Genomic DNA, 16,376 nt, shown 5'->3' with positions numbered 1-16,376 from the left:
AAAAGTGAAACTGATAAATAAACGCGACTTGCTAGCTCCCTAATTCATCAAGATTCACATTAAACTGTGTTCATCGGTGATTGCCCTGCTCAAGTTGTCAGTTTTGCTGGCGTGTCCCAAACACAAATCAACGACCACTTGCATTGAGACAGCATCAACAATCATTTCTGGACATATAAGGTGGTCCTCCAGACTAGAACGACAATCTGAGACATGCATCGGAGTACTCTGAAAGCGTGTTGGCCTGACCCTGATAACTTGGTAAAGCACAAAGCAAGAGAACATTTGATGATGCGTCATGATATTTCGATGACGCTTCATGATAAAATATATTCTAAACAAAGATTGTTGGGGAAAGATAAAATCAACATTTTCAACATATACCTTCAATTCAACTACATTACTAGAAGCTCATATGCTCAGTATCAAGCATAATAATTTAAACTGGTTTTCTTCTTGGCTTGGACTTGGATTATCCCTTCATTGAAATCTTCATGCATCACCTGAAATTTGAGAGAGAGAGAGAGAGAGAAAAATAATGTAAGTTGATTATTGTTCTAATAACAATAGCGACAATGTAAAAAGACATGATTTGGGCAGTATTGTAATTACGGGTATTATTGGGCTCTCCTAAATGGATTATGGGGGCATTTGAAGCTTCAAACATGCATTAAATCCAATGGAAAGTAGTGTGATCATTACATTGAACCATACAGGGGAACAGACAAAAGTTCCTCCCACCATGGATTCAAGTGCTGGTGGCACAGGGTGTGCCAGCCACTGGCCAACATGTCACAGTGCCACCACACATCCTGTTGCTTGCCGAACAAATAGATAAATAAATTAACCCTGTTTAAAAATATTTATAAAGATATACAACATGCCATGCCCACCCATGCTGGGTGTCAGTACTACCCTGGCATGGTTTGTGCCTGCCAGCAAAGATCACCAGAGGATGGCACTTGGAATCATGACTCTTGCATAAGATGTCCATGATCATACATAACACAGGAAGAGGAGGAATTTCTTGAAGAATGTATTATGTTTGCTCACCATTCTATGGATGCATCCACGAGTAAAATGACCTTGATAAAAGGCAACAAGTTGACTTCTTCGGTTTGTAATAAATTTAATGCATCTAAAAAGTATTGAACCAAATTTTTTTGAACCAAAACTACACAAACACAAGAAAAACAATGAAATGGGACAAGACATCTTAGCAAAAGTTAGTAAACACAGAGGGTCAAAACAGGAAACAAAATGTGCAATGATGCAGAACTGCCTGCCATTTCACTGTGAAACTAGAGTTCATAATTAACCATGCCTGAAAATTAAGCCTTCTTGTTCCCAAATCAACACCATGATAAGTTCCCCCCCCCCCTCCCCACCCACACTCACCCAAAATAAAAAAAAAAAAAAATACTGAAGTGACATAGTATGAACCAAGTATATAAGGACAAGATTAGAACCTCAGTTGCATCTCGTCGCAGAGCGAGCATGCCAGCTTCTACACAAACTGCCTTCAGTTGTGCCCCATTGAAATCATCTGTGGATCGAGCCAGCTCTTCGAAGTTGACATCAGGGTGCACATTCATTTTCCTTGAGTGGATCTAAATTTCAACACCAAAAAAACAGAGAGCTTAATTTCTACTGGAGCATTGCATTAGTTATACACTCATGCACACGCACATTCAGAGAGAAAAGACAAGTTATGGCCACCTGCAATATTCGAGCTCTTGCTTCCTCAGATGGATGAGGGAACTCAATTTTGCGATCTAAACGACCAGAACGCATAAGAGCAGGATCAAGAATGTCAGCACGATTTGTTGCTGCTATAACCTATAAAAATCAATTGGAAAAAAAAAAAAAAGAAGAAGAAGAAAGCAAAAACATTGTTGTCAGGACAGCAGGACAGTAAAATAGAACCAATAAAGTTTGTTGATACTACATGGTTGCTAGTCCATGAGAACATAGATCTAAACAAGTATGAACCCTTACCGTTCAGAGATAAACTAATAGAAGCTTCTAATTCCATCATTCTTGAAGTATTTTATCTTAACAATGGTCAAAGTAAAGGCAACAAGAACAGATTATTGTTTAAAACAAGGGAAGGCATAAGAGTGGTCTGAAGTCTCATGTAACTATTGACATAAAAAACCACAAAGATGGACATTACAAGTGCACCCCTTTTTTTGGTACCTAGTGGAGCATGGACCTTAAGAAAAGGAACCTCGACTATAACAAAATTGGATGACATTTGCTTTTGTTTGAACCAAGTATGCAAGAGATACTAGTCAAATTGATTCCACAAGGCAATTTAATGAAAGCCTGGACTTCCAAATTTAAACATATCAATCTAAGTTGTGTGTAAGAGAGATGCTAGAAAAGCATTATGAACTTTGCAGAATACTCATATTTGTTTTCAATGGACACTAAAGAAGTTACTGTTTTTTTAGAGTAAAATTACCAACTTGAATATCGTGTGGCGACAAATACTTATCCCATTAATTACTCATTTTCTAAGGTCCATGATCTGCTACAAAACAACTGCTTCAGCCAATTGATAGCCAATAATTTTCATGTTGTTTAACTTGGAAAAAGCTGACCTTTATCTTGGACACCATATAGCCTCAAGGATCTAGGACATAAATGGCATCATATACATGTGCACATCTCTTTACCTATTTGCCAATTCCTACAGCTGTTGGATCAAATAGAGATAAATGTCCATAAACTGAAATTCACATGAGGCATGGCATAGCACACCACATTTCTCCTCTTCATGCATGTCTCATTACTTATTGGCATACCCTTTCAAGAATTGTTTATTGGCAGATCAAATAACAACTAGCATCAGAGAACTCAAATTGCTTCAAGGATCCAGGGCACAAGGTGGCTTCACATACATGACTCATCATGTAATGGCATTTAACTATTTGCAGATTCCTACAGCCTGTAAATCAAGTAGATACGGATCTCCAATAACTGAAGTCCTTTGCAGTATAGGACCTGGCTCTGAAAACCAGAACACAGAGTTCAGCAAAAGAAACTGGCTTCCTGTTTATGCACATATCCCATTACCCATTAGTAGCTAACATGCCCTACCAGATCATTTGGAACAAAATATAGAAGTACATGGTTCCTTCTACATTATCATGCATGCTAGAATTAGATTTCCTTGCCTACCAGCTCCATTTTCAGATTCATTAAAAAAGGTAGGAAGCAACCATGATTAGCATAAGTTCTCAAATATAGAAGTACAAGGTTCCTTCTACATTATCATGCATGCTAGAATTAGATTTCCTTGCCTACCAGCTCCATTTTCAGATTCATTAAAAAAGGTAGGAAGTAACCATGATTAGCATAAGTTCTCAAATGAACGGCAGGCTTCTACAAAATTAGAGAAGCAGTCATGCTTGGGCAGTGAAAATAATGTTATGCAACAGTTGATTTTCTTTTTAAAAAAACTCAAGAGAATATCATTTAAAAATTAACAGCAGAACTAAAGTTGTTAAACAGTCAATTCTTGTTGTTTGTACAGCATAACTTAATTTGCATGAAACCCCTCCCAAAGAAGAAGAAGAAGAAGAAACAGCCATCCTCCTCATCACTGGTTTGATGAAGCGTGAATTTTGGTACTTCGCATTTAAAACACAAGGATGAAATATCCCATCCACTTTATTCATCCCACCTCCTCTGCTATCTTAATTTCTACTGGTCTGTCACCCTTTTCCCTGCTATCTGAACCAACCAATCATATCATTCTAATTTCTAATTTTAATTTATCTCCTTAATACAGACCTGAAGCTGCCTACTGCATCTATATAAGATTTCAGGATGGCTGTCTCCTCTTTCTTCCAATCATGTATTTTGGACCTTTTGACTTTTGGCCTGCCGATAAGTCCATGATATGCATTTACATCACAGGGGTGCTCAGGGAACGTGCTGGCAACAAGCACCAAATGACAAGTGGTTCTTGCTGAGATGGATGCAAAAGCAAGGAAAATTCTGTTCAAATTCGCTCGCCAAAAGAGATGATGATGTATAATTTGTCTTGACAAAAGGAAGTTTTGGAGGCAAGGACCAAAAGCATCAAATGGAATGGTGTGAAACAAAAAAAAAAAGGGGTCAGGTTTTCCCATTGGATGTTTTGATAGCAGTATATGGTTTACGAAGCCCTTCAAGATACAGACAAAAATGAAGCACGATAACATCAAGATTACGCCCAATGACCACATGCATTGACAGCAATTACCACACAAGGTTCTTGAAAATCCTTAAGATCTATAAGCAAATTCCAGAGCATATACAGAGTGGCATCTCTACCATTATCTTCAGGTGATGCAACTCTTATGATGTTGGATATACTGTAATCCTAGCTGTCAAACCTTCTAATGCTGGAAGTAGCTCCATGAAAATTTTCCTCGCACTCTTTTCATAGGCTACAATTTCAGGAACAGAAAAAAAAGAAAAAAGAGACAACACAGGAACATCTTCTAATTGTTGTGGTGTATGAACATGCAGTATCAGTTGGCTCTGTATCGCCTTTTCCATCAAATATGTTCGTTCAATTTCTTATAATTTATGAAATCTACCTTCGTGGTGTAATTCACATGATGCCAACCTGGTGCACCCACTCCCTAAAGACAGAAGATCATCAACACTTGTCCTAAAACTTTGCATACAAAATCTTAGGTTGCCTTCCCAGCATTTCCACATCAACTATGCCTATGCGCTTGTGCAGTCTTTATCGCCCAGGATTCAATCCACATTGCATTTCCTTCCTTCGTAGTTTTCACAGATTGTCTTACTTCACACACATGCCAAAGCAAATGCTTATCATATATATAAAGACGTGGAAAAAGATTTCCCACGAAAAGAGATGAAACAAGCATTCCAAACTAGACAAAGTGAACTCTGGATACTTAATATTCAATCCATATTTGGGAAAAAGAAAAATGAAGATGTAATGAGTTATGAGCCTAAATAAAATCAATCTATTATAATTAGTGCTTTCCTTCTTTCTCCTTAGAACCAACATGATTGCTAAGCAAGGTTCGTTCGCAGACTGGGTACCGGAGCCTGGGCCGGCAGTACGGATCGGTATGGGCCACACCGTACCGGACCGGTGCGAACCAAAACAATGGAACTAGGAAGAAAAGAGAGAGAGAGAGAGAGAGAGAGAAATAGAGAGAAAGAAAAGGCTGGAGGGGAAGGAGTCGGAGGGGCTGCCGGAAGGCGCAGTCCATGGATGCAGCGCTGCGGCGTGAAATAAGGGCAACGCCTCTGTTTCACAGGATTTTTTTTTTAAAACTAGAATTTAAGTGAAGCCAGCAAACCATTTGCCAGCTTTACTGTTTTTGCTTCTTTTAGAAAAAAAAATGAAACCGGCAATCCAAATACCGACTTCATTATTTTTAATTTTTTAAAAAAAAAACCTCTTAAACACTGAAGCCGCAAAATGGTTTGCCAGCTTCATTGTTTATCTCCATTTTTTAAAAGGGGCCAGCGCGTGAACAAGGACGACAGCCCCTGTTCCGCGACTGCGACTCCACCCGCATGGTTTCTACCGCCCGCTGGCTACGACGGCCATCTGAAAACCTCCAACAGCCCCTCCGCTGTCCCATCCTCCCTCCAGTGAGTCACTCCCCCCTCTCTCTCTCTCTCTCGTTTAACAGTCCTATCGGGCGAACCGAGCCGTAAAGACTTCCGCAGCCCTCTGACGGCTGCAACGAGCCACCGCCGGCCTCCAGCAACATCCTCCTCTCTCTCTCTCTTCTTCTCTTTCCCTCTCTTTCTTTCTTGGTGCCGGCGTGTGCCGCTTTCCAAGCTAAAACCATCCCAGTTCCCCGTTGGTCCGGTTTGGCCCATCCCAAACCGTCCGATTCAGGACAGTTCTGAAAATCTTGTTGCTGAGCATATATTTAAACACACTTTTTCCTTCTTTTATTCCAAATTAAGTGACACTAGATTGAGTTTCTTTCTCCCCCTTTTTCTTCTTTCTATTTTCAGTTCCACATATATTTTGCATCCACATATCTATTAAGGTAATTATATCATATGCTGTGTCCCATTGTTTTACTTCACTTGGATTACAATAAGCATCATATTCAATCATATCTGACTCACGGCCAAATATCTTATTAGGAGACCAGCTCCAAAAAATCTCTCCTGCCTGCATGGGTTTCTTATGCTTCCAGCCCATTTTTACCATGTAGACTTTTTTCTTTCTTTTACTTCAAAAATGGAGTAAAATCAGCGATACTTGATTGTTTCCTTTTCTTCTTACTATTTTCAGTTTCACTTATATTGTTCATCCAGGTATCTATTAAGGTACTATATTATAGTCTAGATCCTACTGTTTTATGTTATCTGAATTTGCACAAGCATCTTATCCACTCATCATCTGACTTGGCCAAAATATCTTATTCCGAGTGCTTCAGCAGCTCCAAAAATCCATCCTGCCTGCCAATGATAGCTAGACACTTGGCACGGGTACCACTTCTCAAGTGTCAGATATGGCAGCCTCTGAAAATCTAGGCAAGGGGACATCACATACACACATTGTGTCTTTATATGGTGTATGTGTCATGCATGTATGTAGTGTGTTTATGTCTCTTGATGCTTATTAAAAAACTGAGAAACTTACAATTATAGATGCTATTTAACAAATAATTAAAATGATAGCTAACTGTGATATATTTATATTTAAAGCATAATGACTTTCGCTTAAAGTGTTCATATAACTGTAATAATATATTGAAAAAATAATGATACTTCATTTAAAGCATCCACCTGATTTTCGCTACTAAATATTAGAAACATCAGGACACTTCAATAAGTGCCCAGAAAAACTTAAGGACACTTAATTGAAAGCATCCAACAGTTAAAACTAGGAGTTCCCTGCATTATACTCCAAAAGGTGCCAAACATCGGACACTTTTGCTGATGTTAATTAGACACTTCAAAATGAAGCATCCAGCCATGTCATGCCGTGTCATCCTGTGTTCAAGTGCCCAAAAGTGTTGTCACTCCAAGACAGCTTAAATAAGTGCCAGGTAACATAGCTACTACAGTGGCTTGTAGCTGCAACCTTTTCCAGCAAGACCTTTGATCAAAATTGTCATAAATGTTTTGGTCATCTACTCCAAATCCATCTATAATATGTCTGTTACAATATAAGTACCAAATTTTAATTTGACTATTTCAACTACATACAAGTCAATCTTGATTATTTCACAATATTTCGAGCCACTTTATCAATTTTTTTCTAGCCATTCATGCTTCACAAATTGTTCTAATATATTTATTCATAAATCCACCTTTACTGGGAGCAATAAATTGCATATAGACCAACATATGGCTCTGCAATTGCATCATATCTGATACCAGGAGGGGGGAGGAGGGATGAAGTTAGGCGTTTACGGGATTTTTGCCTAACAATTGACCAGAAGGTTCTGAAACCAATTACAATATTGTCTAAACATTAGAGGACAAAAGGAGAGCATGATTACATATGGAGGACTGCTAAAAATACATAAATGAAAACCAGTAAATTATAAGCCATATTGAATGTTAAAGAACAATTTAAGTCATGATACTCATTCTCCAATTTTAGACATGCAGAAAACTTTATAATACCAAAAAGGCAAAAAAAAAAAAAAAAAGAGTATATACTAACCTTTATTCGGTCATCGCTGCTAAAGCCATCAAGCTGATTAAGTAATTCCAACATTGTCCGTTGCACTTCCCTGTCTCCACTTACTTCACTGTAGTGGGATGGCAAAGATAGAACACATTTAGTACCATGAAATTATGAATAGATGTGGTACCTTCTTATTGCAATACATTTTTTAGCATCTTTCAGCAAGATAGTACACCTTAAAAATATAGGTGTCTTATTTGAACAGTGCACTTCAGAACAGTGCACTCTGAAGTGTTAACTTCCAGTTCATGGAAAGCAGATCCTTACCTATTTAGCATGGAAATTTGAATTTCCTCTTGGGAAGAAAACTAGGTCCACATGATGCCATGCATCAGATAAGCTACTTAAATATCTAATGTAGGGCATATCTCATCCCCGCAGATAAGTAATTATTTCTGAGACAGAACAATGAGATGTTCAAATAATGTTTTCTTTTCTTGTTTTAAAGAATGAAAAATGAGACTTTGGGATCCAAGAAAACCTATCACAAACTTGTGAGGAAGGAAAAAACTAAAGTTGCTTGAACTGGTCATTCAGCATTGTATAGGGATGACGAGTGAAAACATGTAAAACTGACCATGATTGAAGGTATAAATAAGTATTATTGAATCATATAACAGATGTGGTTGCAAAAAATAATTAAATAGTGCTTGCTCTATTTTGAGAGACAATATCAACCAATACAAAAAGAAAAGGAGAGGGATAAGGCAGAATGTGCAAGCAACTTACAAAGATCTACAGTGAAGGAAATAACTAAAGGAGAATAATTTCATACGGACCACCAAGTTGGTAATCTTGCTGTGACAACTTAAAAATATTGGCTACAGCAACCAACAAAAGCAGCTAAATGGATACAATATATATTAGGCATATTAATATTGATGATAACTTCATCATTATAGGACCTCTCTCATAAAAGCAAGATCATGCTAGTTGCATCATGAGTTCATCAGTAATTCATAGAATCACTTGATATGCTGTTAACTTCAAGGAAGAAAAGTCATGAGGCTGTTCAAATGTGATACAAATCAAGGTAATGCTCTCCAAAGGACTTATAATAAGCTTGGACTACAAAAGAATGACTTACCAACTTCTACCTGTATGAATAAATGAGAGAAACCACATGCATATATGACAGTACATCATAAAATGGGAACATGGCATACCTATCAAATCGCTTGGTTCCTATTGCATCAATCTCATCTATAAAAATAATACATGGAGATTTTTCCTTTGCGAGCTGAAAGGCATCACGAACAAGTTTTGCTCCGTCACCAATAAACATCTGAATATTTCCAAAAAAGAAACTAGTCAGTTTTCATATACGCTCGAATATGAATGAGGCAAAAAAGAACATTGAACTATGCTCTCTCATAGCTTTAGACAGATGTAATCAATTTTTCTGCATCGATTTTCAGTTTCTCATAGAAAAGAATATCATGCAATGAGTAGAATTACTTATGGAGAACACTTGTGTACTATGAGTTGCAAAGGACCAGCAAGAACCCAATCCACCAAATGTACCCAAAGTTATCTTCATCCACATTTAATATCCAATTCCACTTCCTTGACAAGCATGATGAAGCTCTTATCCTTGTAATTTTTTGCTTTCCTATTACCCAACTTAAAATACATAATCTTTAAGATGTTATCCGTAACATTCGGGCCACTTCAGGGCCATGAAAACCCAGCCCAACTGGCTTGGGGCCCGAACCAAACCCAGGCTCCCCAGCGCCATCCTCTCTTTTCCCCATTTGTGTGCAAACCCATTGCCCTCTCACCCTCTTCTTTCTTCTCTCACCAAGAACCACCATCACCACTCAACAGCCTCCAGCTCCTATTTCGCAGAATCCAAACACAATCCCATCAATGACCTCTCTCTCACACACACACATACATTCTCTCCTCTCCTCTACATCTCACTCGCCCACCCTAGAACCTCCTCCCTTCTCTCATCTCTCTATCCACCCGCTTTCTTCCTTATTTCTTCCATCTCCCACCATTTTGTGCATACAATTGGTGATAAATCTCTCTCCCATTTTATTGTGGTTTTGCTCTCTCTAATCTAAACCTAATGTGGACTTTTATGCATTTAACGAGAAGAGACCACCTCATTGGTCGTGTATACATCGGATTCAAGGACACAGCTTCTAGCCAAAAGCATGATTGAGGCAATTTCCAGTCCTATTGCCATATTATTTGATGGATTAACGTGGTTTTGGGGTGAATTTATGAAAAACATAGGTCTAAGTCTGTGTCATTGATTATCTCTGGCAAGTTTCTAGTGACGTAGCCTATTCTTTTGAAGCCCTCATACTCAAGATTTTATAAAAAGAGCAATATCATAATTTTTGGAAACCTATTTTGATAGTTAAGGGCTATTATGCTACAGGAAAAGCCTACAACTAAATCGATGGGGTCCATTGGGGTCATTCAATTTGGCCAATATTAGCCATAAATTAGCTCTCCTATTTATTTAAAATGTTTTTCACTAAGTTTCATAAATTTTGGAGCTTTATTTTATTCATTATGAATATTTGCATGAATTTTGAAGGTTAATTGAATTAAGAGATAATGTAGATCTTGATTAGGTACTTACACCTATTAAAAAACTCAAGAAGCTATAGTTTGATGTTTAAATTGTTGTAATTGTTAGGCATTAGAGAGAATTTGTTTTGAGTGGAGAATCTTTGTTGGACTTAGTGTGTTCGGTAAGTAAACCTTATACCTAAAATGGAGTTGCACCTCCACGTTTTCTGAAGCATGAATTTGTAAACCATGTTATAAAATATTGAAATGGAATAACTGTTGTGTTTGTGTGACGCTTTATCCTCTAAATATTGAACCTTGTATTTTTTCAGAAGTACTTATGTAATTTCTAATATCTCATGATTTGAAGAATACTGTTATGCAAAACTCCATTTTGGAATTAATTGCTTTAATTTCCATCAAAATTATTTATGTCAATCAGTTTGTAAATACTTTTGAAATTGCATATTTTAAAATGCAAAAACATTTCTTCCCATATATAGCAATAAGAGTTCTACCAGGATATCTCCAGCTGGCAATTTTGCTTTAAGCACAATAAGTGATGTTAGCACATAAAGGAATGATGTAAATAATGCACACTAAGTAATCAACAATAAACCAACAGCATATTTTTCAACTCACAAAGAAAACCGCATTTCTTCGATATGCATCCTTCAACACTCAATTAACATACGGCATTGCACAAGAAATGACCTCAAGAAATGCATGACCTAAAGTGAAAGGAACTGGTGAATCTCTGGGACAATTTCTTTGGTGAAAAAGATGAGAATAAAAGTAGATTTATAAGCATAAATAAATGGCGACAAGAAACAACAGAATAAGACTGCAAGCATTTTTAATAACCTGAACAAGTTGAGGTCCTGCTAGCTTCAGGAAAGTAGCATTTGTCTGTGCTGCACAGGCACGAGCCATCAGTGTCTTCCCTGTTCCAGGAGGTCCATACAAAAGCACTCCTTTAGGTGGACGAATCCCTAATTTCTGAAACCGGTCTTTGTGGGTCATTGGCAGCACAATTGCTTCAACTAGTTCTTGGATCTACAGAAAATAAGGAAGCATTTAAGTGGAAGAAACAGAAAGGAAATAAGAATGAGCATTTCTTCATTAACAACAGCCGTAGGGAGGATCTAAACAACTCCAGCATATCCATAGAATCCAGAATTATCAAAATTAAATTGGAAAAGCAGAATACCAATCAGTAGTTTTGGTGGTTGAATTTCATTAAAAACATTAATATAATAAAATAAATAAATAAATAAATAAAAACCTCATACCTATGTCATGAAGGTAGGATTACCTGCTTTTCAAGACCACCAATATCATTATAATCTTCAGTTGGCTTTTCGTCAACCTCCATTGCCTTCACTCGTGAGTCATATTCAGAAGGAAGGGTGTCCAAGATTAGGTAGCTGTCCTTGTTAACCCCAACCAAATCTCCAGGTTTAAGCTTATCAGGGTCAACTAAGCCAACAACAGGAAGGAAGATAGTCTGAAAATCAAATAAGAAACAGAACGAAGTTGTTAAAAATACTTGATCACCTAATTCTGTACATATGGGCATATGGTTTTTAGTTAACAAGAGGCATCAGAATTCAAAGTCATGCCAACTATAAATATCAGCAACGTTCCAATCTGACAATGAGTTTCTGTTAGTAAAAGCGGTAGAACATAGTGGAGGAAAGAAAACAAAACTTCACAGCTATTATTTTAAAAGTCCAAGTATCACTAACTACAGATAACAGCAGGGTAATAAGACTAATGACATAGCACCTAGTGTGAACATTGTTACAATTATATATTGCAAGACCAAAAACAATGAGGATAACAGTTCCATCATCAAGATTTTTTTTTTTTTTTTTGGATCAAAGGGCCCAATTGAATTTCGAAACTAAAGTTTATTTACACCAAGATGTTCGTGACTCTTTAATGTCAGAATGGAAGGCAACTTGATCAACCGAATGATTGCCATCAGAAGTCAGCTAACTTCAAATAGCTTTTGCCAAGACTGCTTGATATTTCAACATTAAGGTCTACATTTAGATAGCCAGATGAAGCAACAGCTAGCTATGCTCAATCAAGGGAAAAAAATAAGCAAACAATGGATAAATGAGAACTTCTAGCTTACTTGTCGTGTAGAAGTTTTTAGAACCACACATTTTCCCTTTCTTTGTGAGTCTAGATCAATATTTGCCCCATCTTCCTCAGCCTCATCTTCTGGATTCATCTCCAAAATCTAAAGAAACCAAGAAGGTCAGTTAACAGAAATAAAGGAATAAAGAACGATAGGATTAATCATAAGGCACATGAAATAACACGGTAAATGTCATAACATGCCAAGTTTAAACTGCTTCCGTCCTTCAAACCACATACAAATGGAAGCCCTCATTGCCTAGGTGAAATATCTTTGAATCTAATCATGAAATTTCTGAAAGCATCATCAACATTCCATCTTATCACGCCAAAAAAGAAGAGTAAGAAACCCTAGAACCTATAAAACTGCTGACACGGAACTTGGACGTTGAACAACATCATAAAGCGTTGCGCAGAAAATATTATAGGTCAAAAAAACAAACTGATGAAATCCATACTTATTTTTTCTTGCCCTTTCTTGATGTTACAGTTCCCGGGTTGAATTGATTAGATTTCAGATTAATTGGTTGAAATAGTTAACACGCTAGCTAAATAATATTCTCTCTCAAGAAAAAAGAAAGAAAGAAAGAAAAGGGAAATCAAGGCGCGGAGAAGAAGGGAAAAAGAATACCTCGACGATGTTACCAACGAGGTAAGGAAGCTGCTTGTTTAGTTTGATTTTTTCTTGGTTCTCCTTTATCTTTTCCTTGAAGGATTCCAACTCGAGATTCGTCCTCTGCAACTCATCCTGCCGCAGATCCCAGAAGAAATCAAGATCAAAAAAAAAAAATCTAATATATAGCAGAAAGAGCGTGACAAGAGATAGAAAAGAGGAGAAAAGATGGGAAAAGAAACCCTAGATTGATTTGGGAAAAGGACGGGATCTTCATTAGGTTTTACCTTGAGGATTCGGATCTCGTTGTCGAGGAGGCGAGAGGCCCTGATGATGTCGTCGGTGCTCATCGAAGCCAGCTGATCGTCTTCGAAACTGGAGTCCTCCGTCATTGCTGAAGCCATTGGAGAAGAGTGAGGCAGACACAGGACAGAAACGAGGGATAGTGCTCCTATCAGCGAGATGAACCTCACAAGACAAATAACCTCTGAATCCGACAACGGAATTGCCGACTCTATCAGTTTATTACATTGAGCTGCCCATGGCCCAGTCTTGGTTAAGAAAATATCATATGTTATATAGATCCGAAGCACGATTAAAAATGAATAGAATTTAAGACCGAAATTCAGTCCATGATCAGCACTTGTTACATAAAGTCATCAAGTAATTACCAATTTTTGTTTATAAAGATTACAATAATGCCGGAAGATTCGAACCCTATATGGCATTAGGGTCACATTGTAAAATAGGCAGGGGACGCCAACTTCATTTTATAGGTTTATCCTACTCGGCTGTACATTAATTTACTTAAGCTGTATTTGATTGACCCACATTACTCAATAATATGAATATTATAGGGTAATGTAATCACATTACCCCATTTAGTTGGACGGAAAAAAATTCATATTATCTTGTAATATGATTACTCTCCTCCTTCACATTACCCCCAAGTGGGGTAATGTCTTACCCCCCATGTCACATGGGTAAAGTGACATTACCCAGTAATGTCAACTTTTTTATCCATTATGTCCTCATTAATTTTTTTAAATGACACCCTTGCCCTGTCAGCAATTAATTTTCTTCTATGCTCGACTGCAACCTGTTAAACTTTTTCTCTCTTCAACACCGACTGCAACCTTTTTTCTCTCAAGCATGTTCAAATCCCAAATCGGTAAGCAACTTTTTTCTTCATCACCAATCTGTATTTCCCATTTTTTATTCTTTCATTTGAGATAATTTTCGTGATTGTTTTTTTGTTCTTGATGACTGGCACAAGATCCTTACAACACGAGGGAAATACATGAGTTCCTGATAATTATGAATGGCACTAGTTAAAATCTATGAGCTGAGGTCCCAACTTTAGGGTGAAATAGCAAAACATACTAACACTGCAACACATTATATTGCCTTTCTTCCTCCAATGAGAGAATGATTTACCATGAAATTATTATTATGTTTTGGGCATTCATGCAACACTTAAAACCTAACCTCTGCACATTCTCATTCTTAATAACTATGCGCCACTCAATAATTCTGTCTGTTTGTGAAAATACCGCTATGAGAAATTTTGATTATTTTGAAAGTGATTCTATATGGGTTGGTGCTCAGTATTTACAATCCAATTCACTTATATTATTTTGAAAATGATTCATATTTTGTAATACTGTTCAGTCTTTGAAATGAATTGCATGCTCCTATTTATACTAATTAGTGTCCATTTTTTTTCTGATATATATTGTTTTGGTACTATCTAAGAATAGTTTTATGGTAAGTCTTGTTTGCAGCAATGGCTCGATCCCCCTTGGCAAGAAAAAAACAATATTTAGCTCTATGATTCATGAATTTTCAAATTGTTTCAATATATATCTTTGCAACGTACCTTTTATTGCTCCTTATTTTTAGTAGGAGGAGGATAGATGGGGGCAACTAGGGGGCAACAAACCGTGTGGTTAGAGGAAGCATGAGGTCTTTGAACCTAAATCACATGGTCTTCAACAGTGATAGAGTTTGTGTTGAGAATTGTAGGATGGATAGAAGAGCATTTCACAAGCTTTGTTACATGTTGGTAAGCGAGGGTCATTTAAAAGAGTCTACGAATATATGTGTAGAGAAAATGGTAGTAATTTTTTTGTATATCATTGCACATGATATGAAGAATAGAGTTGTAAAATGTCAACTTGCAAGGTCTGGGGAGAAAATCAATAGGCAATTTCATAAGATTTTGAATGCCATGTTACGGCTACAGAGAAGGTTATTGGTGAAACCAGAGCCTATTCCAGAGAATTGCACCAATGAACGTTGGAAATGGTTCAAGGTATTTAAAAATCCTAACCTTAATTAGCATGTATGTTAGGTTTAAATCATGTATTAATGTCCTCAAATTTATTTATGCAGAACTGCTTAGGAGCCTTAGATGGAACATATATTAAAGTCCACATTATGCAAAATGATAGACTTAGGTATCGCACCAGAAAGGGTGAGGTTGCTACTAATGTCCTAAGTGTTTGCAATAAAGATATGAATTTCATTTATATTTTACCTGGTTGGGAGGGTTTCGCTGCAGACAGATGAGTCTTGAGAGATGCCATATCTAGGAGAAATGGACTGAAAGTTCCACAAGGTATATTTGATTTTTAGAATATCTAGTTATCAAAGTATAGGGACTGTATGCAATAATTCAAGAATTAGGCTTTAACAACAATTAAAACAATATTATTGCAGGTTGTTACTACTTATATGATGCCAATTATATGAATGGGGAGGGATTTCTAGCACCATATAGAGGCCAACGGTACCATCTAAATGCCTAGAAGGATGGTTAGCAATCCACTATGCATGAAGACTATTTCAACATGAAACATTCGGCTGTGAGGAATTGCATAGAGAGGTGTTTTGGGATCCTGAAAACTAAATGGGCCACTATGAGAACAAAATCATACTACCCAGTGAAGACTCAATGTCGAGTCATATCTGCATGTGCATTGCTTCATAATTACATTAGGGGAGAAATGTCAATTGACCCCATGGAGATTGAAGCTGGTGAGGGTGATGTTCAAGGTGCGAATAATATGATAGATTACATCGATCATGTGGAAACCAATAATGCTTGGAGTGGTTGGCGAAATGCTCTAGCTGAAGAGATGTTCAACAACTGGATGGGAAATCATCCTTGATTATTTTGATATCATTGAGTTCAGATAATTTTATATTAATATTTGGTTGTACTTTGTGCTTTGGAACTTCTATATTTTGTTTCTATTATATTTTGTGCTTCGGATTGTAGTTTGAGCTTCGGCTCTTTCTTTCTTTGATTTTGAATATGGTGATTGTTTTCATTATATTTTGTGCTTTGGAAATTATCCTTCTTTGTTGTTTTGTGAA

At 37.0% G+C, this 16,376-nt stretch overlaps 2 protein-coding genes across 2 annotated transcripts; one reads left to right on the top strand and one right to left on the bottom strand.

Moving 5' to 3' along the window:
* Positions 1 to 224: 224 nt before the first annotated feature.
* LOC105050709 (26S proteasome regulatory subunit 6A homolog) lies at positions 225 to 13,466 on the bottom strand. The gene is made up of 10 exons (XM_073242380.1): positions 13,283 to 13,466; positions 13,014 to 13,130; positions 12,378 to 12,485; positions 11,550 to 11,741; positions 11,099 to 11,290; positions 8,872 to 8,990; positions 7,682 to 7,769; positions 1,720 to 1,839; positions 1,470 to 1,610; positions 225 to 503 (listed from the first exon to the last, which is right to left on the bottom strand). The coding sequence occupies exons 1-10, from the start codon at positions 13,397 to 13,399 to the stop codon at positions 426 to 428; spliced, it is 1,272 nt and encodes a 423-aa protein (XP_073098481.1). The 5' UTR covers positions 13,400 to 13,466; the 3' UTR covers positions 225 to 425.
* A 2,360-nt stretch (positions 13,467 to 15,826) lies between these two features.
* Positions 15,827 to 16,168, top strand: LOC140859705 (uncharacterized). The gene has a single exon (XM_073261991.1). It carries the CDS (start codon positions 15,827 to 15,829, stop codon positions 16,166 to 16,168), a length of 342 nt encoding a protein of 113 aa, XP_073118092.1.
* The last annotated feature ends 208 nt before the right edge of the window (positions 16,169 to 16,376 follow it).

The sequence above is a fragment of the Elaeis guineensis genome, chromosome 8 (genome assembly GCF_000442705.2).
Source record: "Elaeis guineensis isolate ETL-2024a chromosome 8, EG11, whole genome shotgun sequence".
In the NCBI taxonomy this organism is placed as follows: Eukaryota; Viridiplantae; Streptophyta; class Magnoliopsida; order Arecales; family Arecaceae; genus Elaeis; species Elaeis guineensis.
This window is presented reverse-complemented; position numbering and strand designations above follow the sequence as displayed.